Source organism: Calonectris borealis, chromosome 2 (assembly GCF_964195595.1).
Source record: "Calonectris borealis chromosome 2, bCalBor7.hap1.2, whole genome shotgun sequence".
Classification (NCBI taxonomy): domain Eukaryota; kingdom Metazoa; phylum Chordata; class Aves; order Procellariiformes; family Procellariidae; genus Calonectris; species Calonectris borealis.
The window spans coordinates 123610554-123637723 of NC_134313.1; the positions used below are offsets into that span (position 1 = coordinate 123610554).

The 27170-nt window shown below is 39.0% G+C and overlaps 1 protein-coding gene across 2 annotated transcripts in view; it reads right to left on the minus strand.

The window, feature by feature from the left end:
- The window catches only part of NEK11 (NIMA related kinase 11), a 101413-nt gene that overhangs the window by 20001 nt on the left and 54242 nt on the right, over nucleotides 1–27170 (minus strand). For both annotated transcript variants that reach the window (XM_075143295.1, XM_075143294.1), the window contains exons 13-14: nucleotides 12511–12635; nucleotides 6189–6249 (exon numbers count right to left, since the gene is read on the minus strand). In XM_075143295.1, the coding sequence (XP_074999396.1) occupies nucleotides 6189–6249; nucleotides 12511–12635 (186 nt within the window). The remainder of the gene's footprint in view (nucleotides 1–6188; nucleotides 6250–12510; nucleotides 12636–27170) is intronic.

Sequence of the window (27170 nt, forward strand, 5' to 3'; positions counted from 1 at the left end):
AGAGGACTGTCAGGGTTGTCAGCAAAGTATCCTGCAATTTCATGTTGCCATTCCATGACACAAATCCCTGCTTAACCTAAAGAATTTATTTATTTATTGCCCCTACTCCTCCCATTGGAAGACAATTCCAGATCCTCACCGTGACCTGGTGGCTAAAATCTCTCCTCTAATTTCCCAACAATGCTTTTTTATTGGCCAGTTCCTGCTCATGTTTCTGCTGTGCCAGTCCTTTCCTTGGGCTTACTCAGTTCTTCCCTTCCCTTTTGCATACTCCTTTCATTTGTTTATAATTGGAAAAAAAAGATTCTACTTCAGCTTTCAATTCGCTAAGCCAAACAAAGCAGCTGTTAGAGTTTCTCCTTGCAAAATATTTGGCATTAAGATTTCAATTCCCAAAAGAGGAGAACATATATCATGGTGGAACAACATGCTGCGTAAATGTGTGGACTGTGGCACACAGCACCCAGGTTCTGAACAGACACAGGAGGGCTCTGCATAGGATATGAACAAGCCAAAAGACACACAAACAAGTTAACAAAATGCCTTGTCTAAATGAACACACTCTCCCCTCCTGGCAGGGGTTTTTACCTTGGACTCAGCTGGGGTTTAGTTTGGATTGCATTAATGTTGATCACATACAGCCAGAGGGAGCTTGCAGCTACCTTCCTGCTATGAGCAGTACAGACACCCCCAGAGAGTACTGAATGCTGCCCTGGAATGCATAATCATGGCTTTCCCAGGAGTTAAGCTCCTACGTCTTACATGATTCTAGATCCTGATCACGTAAGGTTCAATATTGAGATTAAAACTTTCTATTGTGAGGGATCCTACTGAATTGCTCACAGTAAGTGTCTTGCTGGATTCAGAGCTTTGCTGGATTCAGAAAATAGGAAGCAAGCATGGAGAGACACCACAGAAGAAATGGATTCCCAACTCTATTATCTGGCTATGGACAAATGATTTCACTTTTTAAAACATTTTCCTAACTTCTCTTTACACCTAATGGCTAACAGTTGTCTGGTGCCTAAGTATTACAACTGAGGTATAGTTAACATAGTTTAAAAGATGAAAAATGACAAGCTCAGTTCTTACTGGCAACCAATAACTTCAGCCATCGACGCAAAAAACATTTCCTGATCATTTACTGTAACACTACACATGCATATCCATACGATTTTACATGGGGTCTGTAAGCATTCAGTTACTTTAGCAGCACTGGAAAATCCACTATCCTCAGGGTGGCCCTGAGGAAACCCCAAGCACTCTGCAAAGCAATGCTCATGACTTACTGGGTGGCACACTCCTCTTTAAGCTGGTGTAGAATTAAGGTCCGGACGTGGGGCTTTGGGCTTCGAAAGCAATAAAACATTGACGCTCTGTGCACCAGTGGTCCAAAGAAAATATAATCTTTGCGTTCTCTTAAGAAAGAGTACATTTAACCACAGGCCTCAGCTAAATTCTGGTATTACTGTTATTACAGGATATATCATTGTAGTAAGAGCTCAGCATACTCTTTCTGCTTAGTGGGTTCAATCTATTTATTGCTACAATATCTCCTTCCCCTCCAACATTTCATTATTAAAGACATCCTTCTTGTTTTTTCTGGGATTTCAGGCTAAATAATTTGTACTTTGTCTACTCTCCACACTGGCAGTTGGCCAAGCAAAACTTATTCTCTACACACAAATTAATATCTATCTTCCTCTACATTAAATATGATTTTCTGGGTACTATGAGGCAGCTGCAAGGACTACAGATTGTAGGATGCTGCAAAGGTGTAGTTAGTCATAAAAAAAATGAGTTCTCAGTGAAAACTGGTAAGAGCTTTTCACGTTATTGCTATAACAAGCCTCAAAATTTTTCCTGGGGTGATTCATAACTCACACCAACTCCTATATCAGAAGTATTTTCTTAGAAGCAGTTACTTGATTAATAATATATTTTGCACCCAGTTTTGAGCAGTTTGCCTAACCATACATCAATACAGAACAAGGAACTATGTTTCTTCAAAAAGTGGCCAGATGATAACTATTTGCATTTTTTATGCAATATATCATTCTTGATTCATTAAACAAAATCAAATGAAACAACAAGAGCACTGACTGTTCAAAACCAGGTATTGTGGCTTTCTAAATGTATTTCAAAGGCTAATACTCTCCCAGCGTCTAGCCCAGTACTGCAGAGAACAACATAGGGCAAAAGAACAAAAGGTCTTTTTCCTCTCAGGTCATGGAGCACCAGTTTGGGGCTCTCACTGCATCCTTCCTACTCTGTCAAAGGGAAGATGAAAGGATCTGTAGGGAAACAAATCCTCTGGTTGACATTTATTCACAGGTACTTACATTCAAAATGGGAGATTATGATTATCTGGTGAGACTTTTCATACATGATGGCCCAAAGGCATTCCTACCAACATTTCTCCTAACAACCCAATAATTGGTGATAGACACCTAATGCATCTCTTGGTAAGCCATTATGTGTTGTGAAGCTATTATCTCCACTGAATCATAGACTTCTGTTGGGATTTCAGATTTTTCTTCAGCTTTCACTGCTACATATGAGATCCTACAATGCCTTTTTCTACAAGATTAAAAAGCTCCTTAGAATCAGGTGTATTTTCCTGAGTTTACAAACAATGCAAAGTTATCCAATTGCCTCTAATCTTCCCCTCCTTTAAGCTAAGCAGATTTAGTAAATTGTAAAACCAGTTTTTCAAACTTCCTTTCATTTTGCAATTCTTTTCTGGGGTCTTCCCAATTTTTCAGCATGGGCTATCTTACTTCAAATATACTCCACATGGAGCTGTATAGACAACCCAAAATGAACCTTGTACCACACTAAAGCACTGGTATTCACAGTGACTCAGTGGGAACAGTTGAGGAGAAAAATCAGTTACTTCAAAAGTCCTTTTACCCTTCAGTAAGTACCCTTTTACCTCAGTATAAACTGACATTTATACTAAAGAAACTCCACCTGTGGAAAAACAATGTATATTTATTGCATCCTCTTTATCACAGCCCTTGCTGACATAAAAAAAGTTCTAGTTTTATTCTACTCAGATGTTCTTGTAAATATATATATACATATGTTCATATATATATATATGTTCATATATAACATATGCTTGAAATGGCACATAATTTTTTCACAATACCTTTAACAATGAAAGACGCTACAAGAAATTCTGGCCAGCTCAGATTTCTGCATCTGTCCTATTATTGCCATGAAATCCATACTGTTTTCAGGAGTAGCTATTATAATGATGTTGTAGGTCTGTGGCTCAATAATATGGTATTGCCACTGCTAGTACCAGGCCGCACGCTTGGACCTAAGTTTGCAAGGCTTCAGGCTTTGACTAAACTTGTTTTGACCTGCCAGGAACTTCGATTTAATTGCTTAAGCTGTAACAGCAGTTCTTCTAACGACCAGGTAGTTGTGGCTATTTTGTTTTATTTCCACTTATTTTTGTATCGTACCACCCACATTTTTAGATGGATGGTAGTATTCTGTGTAGAATGACATATTTATAACTAACTTAATTAAATTAATGTAGAGAAATACAGGCCTGGTACAACAGCAGATGGCTTGAAAAATGGGGACAAAGGATGAGGTGTAAAGGACTGTGGGCACTGGATGACAAGAGGCAAGGCACAGGCTGGCACTGGCAATCCCATGGCTATAAACAACTTGCTAGTGATCAGTTAAAGAAATGCAGACCTGGAAATGGACATAACTAGCTTTAGGGTAAACAAAGAGAACAAGTATCTAACCTATGTAAAATGCACCATAGACAGAAATTTTTGATGTAACATGAATTTGCAGCCCAGTAAAGAAAAAGCAAGGTATAAATGAATGTTAACAAACACATAAAAATGATCCCAACTGCAGCTTTGTAGCTTGACATTGGAAGAACATAATCATAGAATCATAGAATGGGTTGGAAGGGACCTTTAAAGGTCATCTAGTTCAACCCCCCTGCCATGGGCAGGGACATCTTCATCAAGATCAGGTTGCTCAGAGGCCCGTCCAACTTGACCTTGAATGTTTCCAGGGATGGGGCATCTACCACCTCTCTGGGCAACCTGTTCCAGTGTTTCACCACCCTCATCGTAAAAAATTTCTTCCTTATATCTAGTCTAAATCTACCCCCTTTTAGTTTAAACCCATTCCCCCTTGTCCTGTCGCAACAAGCCCTACTAAAAAGTTTGTCCCCATCTTTCTTATTAGCCCCCTTTAAGTATTGAAAAGCCACAATAAGGTCTCCCCGGAGCCTTCTCTCCTCCAGGCTGAACAACCCCAACTCTCTCAGCCTTTCTTCACAGGAGAGGCGTTCCATCCCCCTGATCATTTTCATGGCCCTCCTCTGGACCCCGCTCCAACAGGTCCATGTCTTTCCTGTGCCGAGGTCTCCAGAGCTGGACGCAGCACTGCAGGTGGGGTCTCACCAGAGCAGAGTAGAGGGGCAGAATCACCTCCCTCAACCTGCTGGCCACGCTGCTTTTGATGCAGCCCAGGATATGGTCGGCCTTCTGGGCTGCGAGCGCACACTGTCGGCTCATGTCCAGCTTTTTATCCAGCAGTACCCCCAAGTCCTTCTTGGCAGGGCTGCTCTCAATCCCTTCATCCCCCAGCCTGGATTGATACCGGGGACTTAACTTAAAATAGTAAATGTTTAAACTTCCTTAGTGACACTGAGCATAAAAGATAAAAGGGACCCTAGCAGATTTCTCTCTTATTATCATCACATATATTTGTTTGGAACAGATCATACAAACTTAGTTACTAACTCAGCTTGGAGAAAGGCTTTAAGTTTCAGCACAGACTGGTCAGGGATTTTTTAATGATTAAAGCACAATTTAATTCTTTAATATCATAATATAAAAAAGCATCTTCTTGTTCTTAATACTGAAAGAAAAAGAGGAAGACAAAAGTCTCTTTAATACTAAGATTTTTTTTTAAATACCATGGTCTGTCTTTGGCTTATACTCTGGGTTATTCCCAGAAGCCCTCAAGGCAATTCCTCTCTTTCATTAATATAACAAAATATTGAAGCATAGAGCTAAATTTTGTCCCTATTTCCACTTCTGCAAACCCACTGCAGACAATGATGCTGCAAATGCATAAATGATTGCAGAATTTGAAGACTGAGGGTTCTCTGACAGTGTGAAGACAAACTGGACATGAATGTTTCTTCCTTCAGTCCTAAGGGTCTCCCTGACGTGGGACCCAGAAGGTGACCAGACGTGATTCAGTGGCTACAAGACTATGACTGCCACAGCTTTGATTACTGCCTTTCATCTTTCTTCTTCTTTTGTTTTCTCTTCCCATCAGTCCATGCTCACGAGCAGGGTGAAACAGAGCTCAGCACTGGAAGAACCTCTACAAGGAGGATCTCCCAGGCTTCCCCTACATTCTCGTGTCAGAGCCACAAGATAATACCGAGTCAGGTTTATCCCGACCGAATGAGTGTAAATGAGGCAGCTAAACAAGACTGTGGTTCCCGTGGGAGCCCTTGGGAACTCAGCTGGACTTTCATGTAAACCACACGCAGGCTGCTGCTGCCACAGTTCAACCCGCTGGTCTTCAAGGACAGTGACTACGCCAGCCACAGTAAATAGCCTTCTTTCATTTAAGTTTTCTTTTTAGCTTTTAAGTAGAACACGAGAAACTAGGCTTTCAAACTCTAAATTTATAAAGAGAACTTGCAGGAGATTTTAGGATTAAATTGCAAACTTAAATTCTCAGTGATTTTTCTGTGCCTGTAATGAGGTACTGTAAAATAAAATAAATATTATCCAAACCTGGATCATAATTTAAAAAAGTTTTTAAAAGATTTTAATTAATTTTCTCTTATTGTTATCAGTACTAGAAACTAAAATAACCTACATATCCTTAAATATTTTCCTCTGGAGAAAAGATGGCAGAAGACAAGTTTTTAAAAACTTTTGTTATAATATTCCACACTTCTGACCATCATGCTTTATGGCTCTATTATTTTCAACAAAAGCACTTAACTGTGTATGCCTTTTCTTTTGGCATATTATACTTCTTGCAGTAGATTAAGGAAGCAATTTTCAAGATCACATTTTTTGAGTTATTTTGTTGCAAAATGGAAATAATTGGACTGTGATGAATACAGACTGCTAATAACTGCTTCTATTACATTTAAAGAAGAGATATCATCTTACCCAATGTGCTATTATTCAGGACACCCTCCAAATACTTGACCATTGCCTCGATATCACTGTCCTGTGTATAAATGAAATAAGGAATAGCATTAGTGTGAGCCCAAACTTAAATATAAACACCATGTACCAAAGGTATGATCCCACAAACATAAAGGATACCACTTACACCGATGAGTGTCAACACTAGACTACAAAGAGTCTACATTGCTCAGGACTACTTCTATGTTTTCTTCTCCTAAAACACTAGGCTTGAGAATCATGTTATATACAATTATTTACATCAGATTCCTTGCAAAACACAAGTGTGTAGAGCAACTGTGCATGGAGTTTAAAGAAGGTATGTCTACTGTAGAGGGTGGTGTGCAATCTCTGAAAATAAACCAGCATTTTAGCATCGGTTAGTCCTGGAATATCTAAAATAATATTACATTGAAAAAGGCAATGCATTTCTTAATTATGCCAAAATTTCTTATGCTTATGATAGCTGCCCACTGCAAATTAATACTTATGTTTTATGTAACTGCATCTACTTACATATCTAGTAACAACAACTAATTGAAAAAATTTTAATTAAGAAGAGATTTTAGCACTTTCCTATTTCAAGTATTCTGTTACCAGACAAATGATTAACAGTTTTGCCATGATACCTTTCATGTGAAATGCTGTTTGTGTACACAGATGAAATTTAAAGATCCGGCCGTTAAGCGATGATTGTGCTCCAGGGAGTAGATCACAATTTTATTAAAGTCCAAGAGAAATTTGGACTCTGAGTTTCTAGAAGCTGCTGCCATATCACGTTTGACAACATGGCATTTCCTGACTACTTAAAACAGAAAGACAAAATCCTGACCTTGCTCAAAAATCTGCCAAAAATCTGTATTTTAAAAAATATTGAGAAGCCTATGGTTTTAAAATTTAAAACACTGGAATAAAAAGAAAAAATATTGACCTCAGCTTCTACAATGGACAATCTACTTTATAATTCTCTGTGATCTTATTCAAAATGCTCATTCTAAGTTTCTCAAACTGAGGAACTGCCAGTTTACCTTAATAGGATAACAATAATTGTTGGCAATGACTGTTAGCTGGTCAGTGACATTTTGGTGCAAGTGGAAGCTGTTATGGATGAGCATGATCTAACTTCTTATCACCCTCAGTTGTTTCATGGGCTTATATTTGAAACAGGCTCTGCTATTTTAGCTGAGGTTTGCAAGATGGGAATCAGCTTCTTGGTTGGCCATTTCAACAGATATAAACCAAAGGCTCGTAGGTCTGAAGGAGCCTCTTTGCCCTTTTGGAGTAGGACCCCTTGTGGGGTCCTGGCTGGATAAAGTCAGCACCAGGGTTTCCAGTCCTGCAGCCCGTCCAAAGTGCCTGAGTTACCTCAGATGGCAAATTAAGCTGAACCTGCTGAACTGGGGCTTTTGCCAGTTAGCAGTAAAGTGCCCAGGAAATGCTACAGAATGCATTACATTTATTTATACTTATATATTACATTAGATTATATATACAATATATATTGAATATTGAATTAAGACAGATTTAATATTACAGATATAATTTCTCTGTATTTGTAAAAAAAAAAAAAGATTAAATGAACCTTTGGAACTTCATTAAAAAGTTATTAAATATTTTTTGTTCAAAACTAAAATTTGATATTAATTTCCTGCCAATATAAATTTGTAATTATTTTTATTTTTATTACTACTAACAATTAACTGCAAATCTATAGATTTATATATAGATCTATTCCCAAACCTTTGACTTCTCACAACAGGACGTCATATTTACTCCAAATATCACAAGAGAGCTGATATTTTCTCATTACGCTGTAAGGCAAAACATACGCTTTCACCACTTTCATCACCACTAGTTTTCAAGGAAATTAGCTGGCTTAACTTGGCTATCTTGAAATAAAATTTCAATGAGGAAGAGAATGTGGTTTTCACACAGTGGTAAATAGTTGAATAAATGGTTAATCAACTTACACTGAGGCAGAAACTACCTGTGCCTTTTCTCCACTTGGGTTTAGCAAGAGGATTTTAGCTGTTTTATTTAATATGCTTATCTATTTAATGTATTCCTTTAATGTTTCTTTTTTGCAGAGAAAGCAAAGCCCTACAGAATAGGCAAGGGACTCTGACAGACGTGCAGAAGAGAGGCACTCTTACACATAAGAGCCAGCGTGGATGAATGCACATTTCAAATTCAAAATGAACAAACCCCTTTCTAACAGCAACAGGCTGTGCCAAGGTGCGTGTTAGGAATCCAGCAGAGCATTTTTGGGGTGACAGCACAGAGACCACCCACAGCTGCTGGAGCTATGATAGTGTATGCCAGCTGATTATCTGGTTTGAAAATCTCAGAAGCGACTTGGAAATTGAAAATAGGAAGCTGGTGTACCACATCAGCACACTTTGTCATAATGAAGAGGGCAAATTTCCTATTATTGTCACTAAAAGAAACACAAATAATAAGGTGATAAACTGCAATAAAAAGCATCCATTAGCATCTCAGTTAAAGCAAAGCCAATGAAAGCTTCACTGTGCACTTACTTTTCAAAATGAAACCTCTCCTAAGCTTCGTATTTTAAAATTTTTTTAGAAACAGTTTCTCATTCTCTTTCCTGTTTCCCCCCTAACTAGAAACCAGTGTTCCTAGAAAAAAACACGTGGGAAAGTGCCATTGGCTTGAAGAGGCAGAGGTCTGGAAAAGTAATTGGCAAATTGCTGCTTGAAATCTGGCAATCTGCATTTCTGCTCCAAAAGAGAGGGATGAAGTACACGAAACTCCAATGCTACAACCAAGATGAGAAGTCCAAATATGCTTAGGGTCTGAAACTGGTGGTAAGTCCACATCTGCAACTGGACAAGGTAGCTGAAAACACACAGGCTGTATTGAAAGATATCAACGTGGGAAAAAAAGCTGTCTCAGCTCCCATCCTAAACCTTTAAAATTATACCATTCCAGTGCCTAACTCTACCTTCTTAACTGAAGAGGTGTTGCGTCCCACTTAAGGCCACTACTTCTCAATCTGTCTTGACATCTGTGGGAGCCTAATATAGCTTGAATAAGAGGCTCAGATCTCTTTCTACATCATGTACCGCAATGTGTTGTTCAATTAGATGACTTTTCTGACCCCATGCTACTGCATGAACATCAGAATTTTTTTAAATCATTGTTTGAAGTAATGGGGTCACCAGGGAGCACCGCCAGATGCAGCATTTCCACACTCTCTGCACAGAAGTAACTAGTAAAGCAATCTTGGCATTGGAAAATTGAGATACTTGCACAGATTAGGAAGGTAAATACCTTCAAGTCCTTATCCTGTGTTGCAGTGGAATGACTTCTTTATTAGAACACACCTCCAAGAGCTTAATTTATGAAGGTATTTTTGAGGAAAGTGTTTAAGAATATGAATTCTATCACAGAAATAGGAGTAGGAGTTTTGGTATTAAGTAAATCACTGCAGAAGTAAACCCCTGCTATATACTAGCAAGATCAAATCTATTCTGGTAGAATTTGAAGCTTATCATTAATACTGAGCATGATCCCACCTACCTTTGAGTGGGATTGTGCTGGTTTTGGCTAGGATAGAGTTAATTTTCTTCACAGTAGCTAGTATGAGGCTATGTTTTGGATTTGTGCTGAAAACAGTGTTGATAATTCAGGGATAGCTACTGCTGAGCAGTGCTTTCACAGAGTCAAGGCCTTTTCTGCATCTCACCCCACCCCACCAGCGAGTAGGCTGGAGGTGCACAAGAAGTTGGGAGGGAACACGGCTGGGACAGCTGACCCCAACTGACCAAAGGGATATTCCACACCATAGGACGTCATGCTTATAAAGCTGGGGGAAGAAGAAAGAAGGGGGGGACGTTCAGAGTTATGGCATTTGTCTTCCCAAGTAACGTTACACTTGATGGAGCCCTGCTTTCCTGGAGATGGCTGAACACCTGCCTGCCCATGGGAAGTAGTGAATGAATTCCTCGTTTTGCTTTGCTTGTGCGCACGGCTTTTGCTTTACTTACTAAACTGTCTTTATCTCAACCCACAAGTTTTCTCACTTTTACTCTTCTGATTCGCTCTCCCATCCCACTGGGGGGATTCATCTCACGTAACTGTTGACATCCAGAATGAAGATGTCCCATGCATGCTAATAACTGTAGATCCCTTTATAATCACCAGAGAGAAAGAGGGACCTCTCAGCATATTCCATCTAACCTATGTTAGATGTTTACACCAAGATAACATTATTCCCTAAAAATGCTTGCTTACTTGCCCTTACTGTACAGACTTTCTATTCAGGTAGTTCAGATATAGATGTCCAGATTTGCACACCTATGTTCATCTGCTTTGATCTTGGACCTACTGCAGAATTTTTCACTTGAGAAAGGGAAAATTGAAACTTATGCTCACTTCCCAAGAAAAAGAAAAGGCGATTGTGTCAATATCCAGAAACACACTTCTGCTTTATCTAAGGTGCTAGGGTCAACATGAGAAAAAACAAAGACAGACAATTTGTTTCTTTGATAGAGGAAGTCCTAAAAGGCAAGTGGTCACAGGGGGTGCTTCCCAGTCAGTCTGTGCAGGCCAGTTGGCAGAGGGTTAATGCTCTGTGTGCACACAGACTGCTGGTAATGGGAAGCCTCAGGGCCATTGGGGCTGGATTCAGACAAGAGGTGCCAGTGGGAGAGCTCTTTCAGCCCACGGTGGCGGTTCTTGTCATTGCCGAATTGAGTCACTGCAAAATGAGGGAATGTCGCTGCTCAGATCTGACTGCCAACACCTAATTTATTCTGCATTATTGAGAAATCTATTTTTATCTTCTGCCCTTCGTTAATTCTAAGCAGCAGTCTGCCTGTTCGAAAACACTATTGATTGACAATGATACCGTCAATGAAAGTTGAATGAAAATTGTAAAAAGGCATTCTAAAAAGAAAAAAAAATTAACTCAGAGTCTGATGAAATTGAGCAATTATTTATTTTCACGAGTATCCTGTGGTAGACTTTCTGGGCAACAGAGCATTTGCATGTCTATGTGTTCTGGGTAAACACAGACCCAGCAAACTGAAAAAAAGCATTGTCTTATATATTCCACTGATTTACAATTGACTAATAATTTCTTTAGACCAGTCCTGTATAAATTGATCCTGAATTTTAAAACATCCTGTGTGCTTAGTTTGAAAGCTAGGAGGACATCCTAGGTCAAATGAAGCTGTTTCTGAGTAAACTTCAAGTTTAACTGGTGAGAGAATTTCAGGACTCCCTGCTACCATGGTGGAAGTAGAGTTCTGATTTCTCACACAGACATTTTATTTTTGCCTTAAAAACTACATCTTAAAGCAGCTATTAGTTCAAAATGTTCAAAAATCAGTACAAGCTATTTATAATTTAGTGAAGAGTATTAGCATACATGGTTGGTACCCTAAAATACAAAAGACATCACACTCTGTTCTGCAAAATTTGCACATGAGCTCAGAATAACATATATGATCCTAAGCAGAATCAGACAGTACCATTCAGAGCCACTGTATGCAACGCTTTAAGCTGGTGGCCCAGGGGAGAAATGAATTGTTCCTGAATACCTTAGGAAGACCCATTTTCAGAACTGACTTGAGCATTTAAGTTCATTGATTTCACTGAGACTTGATCACTGGAGACAAGATTCATCTCAGCTCATTCTAATCAGATCTAAATTAGGTGCCTTTTCCAATAATCTTCAATTTTCTTCTCACTGCAATCCCTAAGACTTTCTTGTGGCAGCCTCACCTGATAAAGCTACTTTAAGCCTTTCAATAATAAGTTTTCTCTTCACTGACACTTTCTGAGTTTCTTGGGAAAGTCTACAGATTTGCTGCTCAAGTCTTGCAGTTGTTTACGCTCACAGTTCATCACACTGTCCTAGAAAATATGTCAAATACAGGCAGGAAGAAGTGGCAAATAGAGGTGCCTATCTGTCCCCGGGAATTAGAACCGGAACTTAGATCTTATGCTTGAAGTATACTTTCAGCTTTAACTTAATCTACCCATAGCTAACACATGAGAGAACCTCACTCTGAGTGTTTTACAAGGAAGTTTACTGACAACAGTCCACCTTATGGCATGTGTTATCCTTAATCTTGAAGGAATGCAAGAATCTTTCTCATCAATGTCTCAGAAGAACTACATATGCATACACATATAATTAATTCATGATATTGATATACACACACATTCCTAACAAAAACAAATTTCAGTAATGCCAGTAGGACAAAATCTTGGAAGGAGCTTAATTTTCCCATGAGCATCAAGCGTATACTGTTTTCCCACGGGTCACATATACCTGGTGATTTGTCTTAGAGACTGTCTGTGACGCTTCCACATCCTCCTCCTCTTCACTGTCTTCTGAACAGGATTCAAACTCATCATTATAATATTCTTCTGCAATTTCTGGGTCTTCAGGGATCTCTGAAGACAATTATGAGTTTAAAGTATATAGCCGGACAATATGCATGATGTTAAAAAGATAAAATGGATTTTATACCACCCATGTTACGTCACTAGCAATGCATTCTGTAATTGAAATCAAGGGATAGGTTCTCAGATTAAAATGTTGTTCTTTGATGACATGATAAGCAGTGTTAAAGCTGTCTCTGGCAAAAGGTCAGATCCTCATCATATGTAAATTAGTGCCCTCAAAGGATCTATATTGATTTTGGCCTGAAATCACTGAACCATAGAATAATTCAGGCTGGAAGGAACCTAATGGGATCATCTAGTCAAAGCAGGGTCAGCACTGAATTGAATCCAGCTTTTGTGAGCTGAAATTATGCCCCAGTTTGGTTTTCTCTAACACATATAACCTGTGGCAAATACAACTGCTAAGCTAAAATGGAAAATAATATGTACCAGGCACATGTTTAAAAGATAAAAGAAATAAAATCTGTATCTTTTTCCAAACTTTCCTGAAGCAAAAGCATAACAAAATAAAAGAAACTGGTGTAAAGTCAAGCTACGCATACGTGGGTGTCATGCTTTCTCAATTTGTTACTATCACAAGTTTTAGTAATAGCAGTGAGTGCAATACTAATATAGCAAATGAGCCTATGAAGTACAATAATTGTTATTAAAACTCAACATATTCATCACAGCATGAAAGACACCCCAGGATTCTGCTCCGGGTGAAATCCTTTAGCATCCCAGACTCCTTAAGTAAGGAGTTAGTGAAACAACCCAAGGCCTGATTGCACCTGCTTTGGTGAGCTGTCCTTTCTCAGCAGAAGCACTTAAGCATACGTTGAATTTTAAGCAGAGGCTGGACTGTAGTGACTATTTGAATAAAAAGCAGAATCCCCACTTTTCTAGGCAGAAAACTGCAAGGCAAAGAGTTGCCCACGGGAGACACGGGTCAGCAGCAGAAGACAAAGAAGCCCAGCTCGCCAGCCATCCCATCAGTAGCCCTGAGCATTTGGGGAGAGACACACTCCAGGAGAGCTAACCCCCATGCTTTGATTTTAGGCAGTCCCTTACTGACTTATCAAGATAAGTTACACCAAGCCCAGGAACAATATTTTTATGCTAACAGTTTTCAAAAAGAAAATGTTTGGTATCCATCTTTGCTTGGTATTATTACAAGAAATGTTAGTTGAAAACAAAAACAGCTTAACATTCAGCTGTCATAAATCACCATAGTCCTAACTTTAGCTAATGCTGATTTCCACTATTCCCCCCAATTAAGCCTACCACTTTAAAGAAATATAAACTAACTTACCTGAAATACTACTGCATTGAAATAAATTAAGTTCCAATAATATGTCATTAAAAATGCTTAATAGATTTTTTTGTTGTTGTTTCACATGGATAAAAAACAAAAGGATTTAAACAAGGGAATACAATTAAAATCCATTCAAAGACATTGGAGTTTGGGCAGGAGGAATAATTCTGATCTTTAAGGCATAAGAAAGAGAACTCAGGAAAAAAGTGAAAATGTATTTATCTGCAGCACTAAATGGTTGAAGCTCTCCTGTTGAGATATTATCTCTACTACCTGCTGTCTCCAGACTATTTTAAAAAATACTTCCTTTTTTTATAAACTTGATTTATCTCCAAAATGCTGACACATTTTCACTCAGGTTTCTTTGTTTTAGGATATTTATGGAAGCTGCATAACAGCACTATGCTCCACTGCCACAATTTCTAATCCTTCCTTTTTCTAGTTTTCACTTTTCTCAGTTTAAAAAAAAAGAGGATCAATACATGGGCTTCCAGGAGAAGAATCTTCCCAACCCAAAAACTTTTTTCCACAAAATAATTTATGATTGTGTTTAATTGTTTGAGTTCTACAAAGTGCCATTTGACAGAAAAGCCGAACACTTCTTTTTAAAAAAAAAAATCTTAAATATCTTTTTTTTTAGCATGGGAGAACACTACTAAATGAAGATACATCTCCTTTTCCAGACGGAGCAAACATTAATTTTTCTTTCTTGCAGAAAGGCTGTCATTCCTGTGATTAGTATAATTTTATTAAGTTCATCTGCATTCTATCTATGTGTATATATGCATTCAAATACATATGAATCAGCCTATTTATTATGTTATAATGCAAACATTGGACTATGCTAGTGTTTTCTGAGTTGTCTTCTTCTCCCACATTCTGTATTTATTTACTAATATGCAATTTACTAAAAAACGCAATCCTCCCCAACGAAACACAGTATCAAAATCAGTCTTTTTACTCGTAAATGTAACTTCAAAATGTCTGCTCTGGCTACAGTAAAGCTCTATAACTTGTGAGTAGCCCAAGACCAGCCAAAACTGCTGAAGCCTCTGAACTATGTGGCGGGGCTGGCACTGCCTGTATCCCACTTCCATACCAGCTTTTGCATCCTTGTCAGAATTGCTCGCTTTACCATTTCTGAAACTGTTTTGACTGCTGTTCATATATGGCCAGTTAAGCCAAGCTCAGTAATACAACTTTAAATGCTAGTTCAGTCACTAGAGGTGTTCCAGGGTACACAAGTTTACCGGCCTTGATTCAGAAACTATTCCAAGTGACATTCCTGAAAGAAGACAGCATGTCCCGTGGCTGGGAACTTGGGATTTAGCTAATACAAGTCTTTAAAACTTCTTGGGTTTATGACAAGCATCTTTACAGAAGGCACCTTCAAAACATCAACACGTTCATTTAGACTATATGGTTCCATACAACAGTTCCTTGAGCCCTACTAAGTAGAGCCAACTCCCAGCCATCCATATGCATGATGCAGAGACACATCTCTGGTTCTCTGCTGAATTAATCTGAGTACAGAGCAGCTTATTGAATTGACACCCAGGATCAGCCGAATTTCAAGAACACATAAGCTGGCTTTAGCACAGCAGATATCATAAATCAACATAGGAAGCTGTACCCATGCTGGCCTAGTGAAGTCTAAGTGCAGATAACTTGAGCGAGCTGGTATTTTCGGCTCAGGGCAGGCAGCTCAGGGGAGGTTGGGCCCCATATGTTTCCATTTCCATGTCTGCAGTCCATCCTCCAGAATATTTGCTACCTGAGTTTTCCCATGATCCTGGATATTTGACACACACCCCCAATTTCCACTAACAGGTAGCAAAAGGCCGGTTACTGCCACCATCCCTGAACATTACTGATGCAGTTGCACACCTCAGCAATGTGGCACAGAAGAAAACTCCTTGGTTTATGCTTTCAGAGGAGTAGTTTTAATAAAAATGTTGATCTTTGGGCTAGGTCTGTTTGACTGTTCTTTACACACCTTTGCAGAGCCTAGCATAAACTCCAAGGCCAGGACCTGGATCCTGTCCTTTGTTCTGACACAAAATAGAAATTAAGCCTACTTGTGCCTGGAAGGTACTTGGGTAAAAAAGTGGTGCAAGTGAGGTGAACGTTAAGTCTATCATATCAAAAGAGGAAATTAAACTACTGCTGCAGAACCCAGGGTACCCTGCCTCTTCATTTCAACAGCTGGACTGGGAGAAGAACAGCGTCACATTTAAGAAGGTCCTGACACCATCTGCAGCCCATTGGACCCCCTTGCTCACACAGCAGTCCTGACCTGCCCGAGCACAGTGAGTCCCGATCACCCCCTTCCTTCCACGCAACAAAGTCACCCTGTGCAGCACACGCGTGGTAGGCAGGGATTCTGCTTTCCTCGCAGACCCTTGGAAAAGAAAGGTGATAGTAACATCTGATATAAAGGTTTCTGATACTGTGCCAGCTGGCAAAACGTGCAGCCTGATGGCTGCAACGCCGCTGTAATATAGTTGTGCCTGAGATGCCTGTTCTCCCTCTGATACAGCATACTTATATGCTTCATATGGAGCACAAAGGAAGGTCTCTATGGCTGCTTCTGCCCCCTCATGCCCCCGGATCTGTCAGCTGATCTCTGAAAATACATTGCATTTTATCTAGCTGTGTGTATTGCACTAAGGCCAGTCACGGTACCTTTTATTTGCTTACAAAGCACTTCATTCACAACAAACTCAACTATTGCTTGCGTATTGCTAGGCGGCTTAGGTACAGCGTTGAGACACTTGATATTTGCTATTAGATATTCAAAAGAAAATGAGTTCTGAATAATAACATTCTCTTTAGATTTCTTTCTATATATTACCATGATGCTAATAGTGGAAGGAAAGGTAAAAACCCATTATCTAAAAAAATCATAAAAGCACAGTTATTTCCCAAGAAGACAAGCTATGAAGAAAACAAAGGAATGCGATACTTGTAATATTTTGCTTAAATCCACCAAGAGTTTGTTCCAGGTAGCATGGTAACTTGGCAACAACAACAGTTTTCTCCAAAGAGATGAAAATACTTTGATAAATATTTTTAATTTTCTCTTGCCTTGCAGTCATACTTATAATTGGTGCATTGACGCAGCATTCTCACATTCCAGTGCATGCAGAAGACAATAAGTAAGGCCCCTTTTATTTAAAAAAAGGAGAAGTAAAAAGAAAACAGAACGGTATAACATATGATCATTTTCACCACCTGTATTCACAGTAACAGTCACACTTGGCTCTTAAGGACTATTGTACTTTTTTAATCCCAAGGCTTCATCACATTTCTGGAAAAGGGCAGATTTTCTCAGCTGTTACTTTCCCATCTTAAGGAAAAAAGTTGTGATAGTTTCACATAGCTACACTCCTCCATCTGCGCAGTGTTACAGACAGCAAAGTGAGGAGCAAAGCATTTGACTGCTCTGACAAACATATACTGTCATGAGATATAATGCACTCTTAATGTTACGGTGACATGAACCAACACACTGAACAGCGGTGCTATATAGCAGCTGTTATGGGCCACCACATCTCTGCTACTGCACGCTGCCACAGAGAGCTCGAAAAATTAAGAAGGGGAGCCAGCACACAGGCACTTGCACTGCCCCCCTTGCAAGGCTTTGTACGAGCCTCGCTGGGGACTGAGGCAAGAGCAGAGAAAAGCATCCCTCCGCCTTCTGCTTCTGCATTGCGGCAGGACCGCACCAATAACACAGAGGTGCCCCTGGTCCTTTCCTTTCTGTGGAAACTCATCAGCAAACTCCAGTTTGATCCCATCTAAGCAGGCGTTAGCAAACGCCGCAGCAGCCCCCATGCTGGGCAGGGGGCTGGAGCACCTGGGTGCAAGGAGGGGCTGGGAGACCGGGGTCCGTTCAGCCCTAAGAAGGGAAGGTAAAGGGGAAACCTTATTGCTGTCTATGACTATCTTCTCAGATGATAAAAGGAGGATGGAGCCAGACTTTTCTCAGAGGTGCACGGTAATAGGACAAGAGGCAACAAACACCAGCCTGAACATCATAAATTCCAATCTGACATTAGGGGGAAAAACTTTTACAATGAGAGTGATCAAATACTGGAACAGGGCTTAAAGAAGCTGCAGGAGCTCAATCCTTAGAGGTGTTCAAGACTTGACCAGACACAGCCCTGAGCTGTGTCTGATCTGATCAGACCTGCTTTGAGCAGGGGATTGGACTATAGACTGCCAGAGATCCCTTCCGACCTAAATTATTTTATGATTCTGTGGTTACATGATGCTCCACAACCAAACTGTTTAGAATTACACCAGATCCATTTGTGTGTGTGCACATAAATAACATACACACCCACAAGCTAAGCAGAAACTTGCCTGTTTCTGTATGCCCCTGCAACGTGTACACATCCTCACAAATCACCGGCAAAAGGAGACGGTGAACAGGGCTGGCCAGCACTCTTCAGAACAATGCATGGGTTATCACAGAGGGAGAAAACAGACAGGGATTTCTCCCTTCAAGGGAGAAAACAGAAAGAGCTGAAGCATTGTCGCTAGAAGAGAGGTTTGAAACACAGAGATAGGTTTCCCTGAGCTACATAATCCTGAATGAGAAATTTTATCGCAAAGGAGAGCAAGGGCTCTGCGCCCCTCTGCAGTTCAGGTCAATACTCATACGATTAGGAAAAATAAGATAACTCCACCGTTATAATTTAAGCTCACTCAAATTGGTTTGGGCTTTTTTTTTTCCCAGTGCAAGACAAAAACCTTCAACTTTAAAAGTTTCCATCAGAGAGAATCGCCATCCTTTGGTCACCTATAGATGAGATACACATTATTAATCTCTGAAACTTCATTGTTCAGAAAGTCAGTGGAAGCTTTTGTCCAGTTCTTCTAAACTAGGCTGAAAAAGACTCTCAGAAAATGTGTTGTTTAAGAAATGAACAAAGGGATGTAACAGGACTTTTGTGCCCATGAAAGTCTTGTACGATCCTTTTGGCTAAGCACAAAAGGACTATGAAGTCATTAAAAGAATTACCTTCTGACATGGTACAACACAGACGTAAAGTAAAATGGGTTGTTCTAAATGAGAACTAGAAATATAACCGAAGTTAAACATTAATATTTTATAATTCTCCTTTTAGCATTTTAAAAAGGAAAAAAGCTTCAATTCACTTGTGGACTTCACTGAGTGATGATTTACCTATTGGGAAATGCCTAGGAAAAATAAAGATAAAGAGGATGTAAATCAGAGTAGCCTTATGGGGATCTTCTGCCACTTGATGTTAGAAATGAAATATTTTTCCAAGGAAAAATTACTTTTTTTTAAAAAAAAAACAAAATGAAATTTCCAAGAAAAATGTTTTCTTTGAAGGGGACAGTTCTTTTCCCCACACCTTCCACCTCCCGGTATTTTATTAGTATGTACAGAGGCAAAGCATGAGAGGAAAAAAGGAGTTGCTAAAAGGACTCGTTAACAAAAATGACAAAAATGAACAGCAAGAAGGAACACTTTCATCACACTTTTTCCCTAATTTTCTGAGTGGTTTTGGTTTTTTTTTCCTTCTGATTTTCTAATTTTCTTGTATACAGAAATGGGAGCTCTGGTAGGCACTGGCAATGAAGAAGATGTCATGCTGCCTTTCAAGCACAGTTTAAAGTTCAGCAAATCTAAAAATTTTCCAAATATTCAGAAATCCTTTTAGTATTGATGGATGAATGAAGAGAAAGAACAATATAGCGGTGTAGTCAATAACAGGGAGCACTTAGTGAGTCTTGGAAGCCATTTCCTTTATGCACAAAGAGGCCCTATTATTGTAAATGTTGCCCTACTATTTGCATAGTTTCTAGCAGGAACAGAGCAAGAGTTGTAAATTAAAGGAAAAATGACCACGAAGATACCTTACGACATCAATTTAAAACTACCTTAGTCCTTGAGTTATTTTAAACTTTTTTGATCAGGCAAAGCATACTTTCAAATAAAAACTGAGTTTTCCTGATGAATCTGGCAGACACGGCCTGATAGTTTCCCTTTCAATCTGACGACAGCATTAGGAAGGAAAGAATCCACGTGTTAATACAAAAAGCTGCCCCTTAAGACAGTCACTTCCTTCTCCCCGAGATTCAGTTCAAGAATGTCATTTTCAAGACATAAATTGGGGATGTTTTCACAACCAGAACTTACTGAAAGAGTAGAAAACAAATGGGAACGGTTCAGATCCAAACTTGGTGTAAGCAGCTGTGCGCATGAGAGTCTGGATGTAGCAAAGGTGTAAAATACATTTAATTTGGATATAAGCAGTAATATAAGTTATATGTCGGACAAGTACAATAACAAGTAAATTACTGCAACCAAGCAAATCTAGGAAAAAAAGTATTGAGACGTTAAACACCTAGATGAAATTAACTGGTGAAAGTCAACATATTTGCTAGATCGCAGGGGCACACTTTGCTCCGTGGAGCAGATAAAATAGCAGGAGAATGTAAACCAAGCTCTTTCATTGCTGTCACCTTCTCATTTCCTCCAGCTAGTTGTCTGACGGTCACATGCACTGAAAGCTAAACTGGTAGCAACTGCAAACTAATTCAGTATTTACAGCTACGTTCTGAGCAAATTCTCCCTCACTTGAAATTGGTTCCAGCTTCTTACGTCACCATATAATTTGGCCCAGATCCCCAGAAATGCTGTTTAGTTTGGTAAGTGAGCCAGAAAGCTGTGACTGGGGGGTGGACTGGGATTCCTTATCGAGTGTTTTTCAACACCATCCTGTTCACAGATGCTTTGTTTGCAAGTAAATGCCTGGTGCCTCTTTATTTACATCAGTTTAATCTTGAGCCTAAAGTGTAATGTTATTTTGCCCTGTAAGTAGGAAAACCTGGAATAAAAACTAGTATCTTTCTAAGGAGGATTTAAAACACTGAAATTATCTGAAAGTATCTGCTATAGAATAGTATATAGTATTTTTTGTATAGTCTTGGTGCATTTGCTTCTAATTGCTTCCTAAATTCACGTGGTGTTTTGTAAATGTTTTTTAACATAATGCTTTGGAAGGAGTGAAGGGACTTCCCTTGTAGGTTTTAAAAAGACTTGGCCAGAATCATTTTAATTGTAGTCATTGACCAAGGTGAATTTTGAGGTAGGCTCTATTTATCAATGCCAAACTAAATCAGTCCGAAAAATAGATCAGAAAAAAGTAGGAGCTATAGAGTAACATAATTCGCTCTCTCCCCATGCTTTCAAAGTGTTTGGGATTTTTAAATAACTGCTGTGTAAAGACTTCATTCTGCAAGCTTCCCTCTGGGAAGCTGTAAGAGCAAGACTTCTTGTAAGAAGCAAGCTGTGAATTTTTGTGAAGCTATGGAAAGATTTAAGTAGCTAGGCATGCCAAACAGTACAGAGCTTTGGAAAAGGTTCCCTGAGGAGGTTATGAGTAGAGTTCAATTCCTGATGGTCCTCAAATAAGCTAAAACATTTGAGTAAAAACTTGAAGATAATGGACAATGCATAGAAACCTCTACACAGAGGTTTCTAAATTACCATAAACACTAGACTCTGAAATATCATAAAATTCCCAAGAAAATCTCTTCAATTCTATCGTTGCCCTCATGGAAGAAGTGTTTAAATGGGGAGCTACAACCAAAGCAAGAAATCAGCTCTCCAAAGGCAATACTTCTAGGGAAGAAGTCCTTAAACAAGAAGAATAACGCTTCAGTCAATTTTAAAAAAAAAAAAAAAAGCATTGATTCATTTTCCTTTTTGTCGCTAAAACTTGCAAACTTTGTTAAACCTTGCTTTTGCTAGAATAAATCAGATTTACTCTTCCTTTAATTGAATCTGGGACAAGGTGGGATCTCAGTGTGAAACCGAGCAATGAAAACACGAGACAGATGAGCAGGTCAGAGGGGCACGCTCGCAGCGTGCCTACGCCCTCAAACCCTGCAAGAGTCTCGGGAGTTTTGTCACCCCATGTGCCAAGGACAAGTGAAGGACTGGTAACTATAAATGCCAGAACTAAACAGGCAAGTTTCTCTCAGCAAGCATCCCACGGTATCATTTCAGCAAGCAGCAAGTCAGGGAATATGCCTTATGGTCCTGGAAGCAGGGTAACCACATGAAAGAGGAGACCAATGGGTAACCCGCAACACTATCTTCTTAAATGAGACAAGTCTTTCTGGTTACAAAGGATACTATAACAATAATAATGCAGAAAGGTGCTTAATGCCACTTACTATAAATATTATTCTGTTCTATTTTGACTTGCCAGACTGAAAAACAAAAGAAGACATAATTTTCCTAAAAGCCTTCGAACGGTGTGATTGCCTGTATGTTCATATTTTGGAGTGTTACTCAGTTACCCAACCAGTACCGTTTCACAGGCGCTAAACAAAATGTGCACGTGCAGAGATGCTTAAAGATGTGTTCAGAAATATTACAGGCTTTTAACCTTCCAAGATTTAAAAAAATACCTTGAAAATCCTTCAACAAAGCTTGTAAAAATAACAAAGTAGAAAAAACCCCCACAATATTTTATGAGTGAACGTTTCCTATTTCAGAGTCAACTGAACTTTGCCCACTTGAAATTCAAAGCAGTAGTTCCATAACTTACAATTAGCAATGGAAATATAGAAATAATATATGCAATTACTGTAAGGTACTTAGCTATTTTGGAATTGTAATGAAATCAGGGGTTTGCCAGAGGTAATGTATTGCAACATATTAAGCTAAGGAATTTAACATGTTATAATCTTTGCAGTATACAGAAATAAAAAGGAATACAATACAGATCAGAGAGATCATATAATACGTCCCTTTAATTTATACACCTTTAATTTTTTACATTATTTTTCTGCGTAAAGAATTTAAACACCACAAGTAGTCAGCTTAAGCTGTTTTGCTCCTTTAACTTGACCCTTTCCCACACCAAAACGTGTCTATTAAGAGCAGAGTAGTAGTTTATGCAGACCTGCATGTTACAGAAATGGATGTGAACGCAGGTGAAGCCCCAACTAGTAACGTACTGGCAATCCAAAAATGCAAGATACAATATTTTATTGGTGGCCCTTATGTCCAGAGTTGTTTTGCTGCATTGTCTTTTTGTTTCCATGCACTTAAGAGCTGCAGTGAGGACAAGCCCTTAGAAATATGGATGCATTTGCATTTATAATTTCTTGAATACTTTAAAAAAATCTTCCCCACTCTTGTTTACAATGTCTCATCAGCTGTGAAATGGATGGGAATATAAAGTGGCACTTTTAGCCATGAATGCCAGTGCGTGGCTTTAAGTTTTCATTTGTTGAATTTAATGCTCCTTGTGGCTTCTCTACAAAGTATGGGGTTTTGGTAATGGAGATAGCTTTCAACCCAGTATCTTTCAACTGTAAAAACTGATCCAAACCAGAAGAATCAAAGAAGATGGTAAGGGAATGGTAGCTTTTGTTGCAAATGTAATTGCACTGAGCTATCTGGAAGCACTTTTAGATACAGTTTATGATATTGTAGCCAATTTCAAGGCAAGTTCTACTGTAGAAATTGAATCAGAAACCTTGAACATTTTACCTATTACAGTTGTATAACGGGATTATGCCTTGCTCTTCATGCTGTTTTCAGCTGCAAAGACTGAGCTTCTCTAAGTAGAAGATTTTCTATGTAGTAAACTAAGAACCTTTAGGTATTCCACACTAATTTCCACATGGATAAGTACAATGCATGCTCTGATAAAGATTTCTCTCAATTCATTACAAGTAAGTCCTCATAACTAGTGTTTCCTACTTATTAAATACCTCTGCAAACTTTGAGCCAGTCAAGAGGAACCAAGTTGTATGCAGAGTTGAATGATGCTGTAAAACCTGGCTTCCTTAGAAGACACTGTAACCAAAGCAAAAGAACCTGCACTCAAATAATTAATGTGATGTAGTGACAGAGCTGCAATTTTCCATCCTACCTAGCTCAGTGTGTGGTAGCCCACACAGAAAATCCACAGTGGTCTACCAGTACTACGAAATCCATGGAAAAGATGACCCTCGGCATCTGAAACTTCTCTCAATATCCAGGTCTCTGGAAAACAGACAGCTGCTCTTCTGATTACTTTTTTGTATAATCAGAAAAGTAGACTATGAGCTCAATAAAGTTAATTCATAGATGAAGACGAACTATATCGCTATACTAGAAAGTAATGCATGACTCACATGATGGTTCCAGTAGCTCTTTGGCCCCATCAGAAGGAACATTAAACATCTAATGAACCTGCTGAGCTGGAACAGCCTCGTTCTAGCTGGTATAGGAAGACGCTGACCATATTAATCCATAACATCAAGGCTGGGTGTAGCACATTGATATTTTTATTTTTTGGACAATAATTTTTGCTCATGTTTTAGAAAATAAATAATTTTATTCCAGCTGCAGTCAATACCATTCATGGAAATAAGCAGTTAAATATGGACAATTCTTTTCTACAGCTTTTTTTTTTCTTATAGATAAACTGACCTCTAGTTGCCAGCACTACAATATAATTTGTCTCACTATTATTTGCACAAAACCACTATTGAAAGCTAAGTACATGCACTGATCGCACAGTGATCTCCAGAAAAATATACATTGGCATATCTACCCTAGTCCAAATGGAGATAATTTCTATAAAGAAATGGATCAAGAGACGGCGGGGGGGGAAAGTCATGTTAACCAATTCATTGCAAGGTGGCTTTTCTTTTTGATGATAATCAGAGAGGATGAATTACTTACTTCCTAGGTACATATCAGCAAAAATAGGAAATATAGATACAGGTTTATCCTGACACATTTTGCATTGCCCATTCCTGCTTCATTGCCATGATTTGCAAAATATCCTTTTTAATATTCAGAAATAATTAATCAATAAAATGAGCTGGAGAAATGTAGCAGAAAAGAAAAAATCCAAATCAAAATACAAAGGGAATTCAGTTATTAATCATTAGCAATTTTACGCTATTCCTTGAAAATAAATGAAGTGTACAGATACACATATGTATTTTCAACACACAAATATTTGTATTTAACACTGACAGTGGCTCAGTGTCTCTGAGTACAATCTGAATACGAAACTTACTTCAGCTCTTTTGTCTCTTGCTTGTACTTGGAGAAACTGAAGATGGAAAAGACATGAGGATATATATGGTAAAGCAAAACTGTTCCCAGTAGTATAATATATTCTTAACTGCTCTGTCCACCCTAGTTTTAAATTATTTGTTTGATGACAGTTCCATAAATTCCTGGACACATAAGATGGAGACATCAACATTTTTCAATGAATATTAAACACAACTATAAAATACCTTTCCATAAATATTTCATTATCAAAATATAATTTCTTTTAAGTTTTGTTTCCAATTAACGAATCTAAAAAATTTAATGCAGTTTAAAACTATTACATAAAATAGTTGCAAATGAGTAAAGGCATTTTTCATTGGTTTATATTTACAAAGGTTTACATTTCCAAGGAATGCGTTAGAGGTCTAATCAGCTGAAACAATACAGTAAGAGTATATACCATTCTAATGATACACTCAACATACCACTTCAGCCATTTACTTAATATGGTTAATAGTAATTATAAAAGTAATTTTTCTAGCTGACTTTTTCTTAGCAACTCCGCTACCTGTCTTTTTACAAATAAGGGGAACATTTTTTACTCCAGATTGTATGAGTAAAGATGCAAAATTCTTAAGAAACTAATTATAGTAACTTAAGAGACTTAGAAATTTAAAGCACATTTTGAAACCTTCACTATTGCAAGGAATGTTACCTACTCACCTGCCATGAGTCTCTGAAGACAAAGAGCAGTGCGTAGAGAAGTAATAACCAAACCAGAAGAATCTGTTGCTCTAGCATGCATGCAAAATGCAGCTAAATCAAGGAACTGGAGAGACAAAGTCCCAGAACCTGAAGATTTACAGAGATATTCCTTAATAACCCAGCGTGCCTGCCTACTTATCCTGCTGGCACTGCATGCCGAGAGGATGTCCCATGCTTGTGCAGTTATGAGTTCTTCTAACCATATAGGCTGATGTTTTAGGAAAGGACACTTGATTTCCCTGCAAGCTCGGCCAGCACTGCAGGGCAGCTCTTCAAACGCTTCCCATCGCGGCAAGCGTGCTGACCACGAGGAGGGTGGGAAGGGCGCAGAAGCAACACGCCGCTGGGTAACCGAGAGCAGCGCTGCACAGCCGGCCAGGGGGAGAGGTCTGCTCTGCTGGAGTTACTATGCACAGCACTGCTTTCCAGAAGCTAAGCTGGAGCGCATCACCAATACAAAGCAGGACCAGGATATTATAACACTGGGTGACCCTGAGAACTGGAATAATGGGAAAGGAGAAAATTCAAAGAACAGAGTCATGAGTTTAAGCATTAAAACCAAAATAGTGTATTGTAATTTGGGAGATAACAGCTTGGAAGCATCTTAAGGAAGGAATAAGGAAGGAAGGTTCAGGTATGCTAAAAGTGACTAGTGTTAAAACATATGGATAATACAGAAGTATTATATAGAGGTATTTCACAGAACAATATTACTGCTGCCTATAAAAACATGAGAATAAGCAAAGAAAGGAAGAGACCTACTTAAGCTGTAAGGCAATAAGGCAATGCATCTTAAAAGTGTGGCATGAAACAGCCAGAAGTAAAAAGGTTCACAAGCACTGCAATATATTGGCCCAGGAACAGCTTTCTATGGAGAGAAGCAGGGGGAACTTTCCAGAGAGTATAAACCAGGTCAAATTCTTTAGGAAAGGGGCAGTGCCTATGGTAGCTACAGTCTGGACTTGGTGGTCAAATTGAAGCTTGTACTCTTTCCATGCAACAGAAGCAAATGGTGAGAAAGTAGTGGGATTGGGGGACAGCACTTTCTCTCTAGCAGAGCACCAACAGCAGGCAAGATAATGTCTCTGGAATACGTGTGCTTAATGCACAGCTTCCTCTTTTGGCTCATTAAACCAAAAATAGCATAACTTGCTATTCACATAATTTTTCACTGCTGCCCACTCCCATGTTAAAACTGGATCCCTTTCTTCTTGAGCTTAAGTAACGCAAGCATAGATGATTTTCAAAGTGATTTCTGTCTGCAAAAGCTCATGTTTCTTTGATCTCTCCTCCTCCCCAAGTTCTTCATTTTCTGCTGAGGCCTGGAGGATGCTGCAGAACATGTGCCCAGAATCTCAGAAGTGAACAGGCAGAAAGGCGACAGCAAGCCATCGCAAGCTGGTCTGGCTTA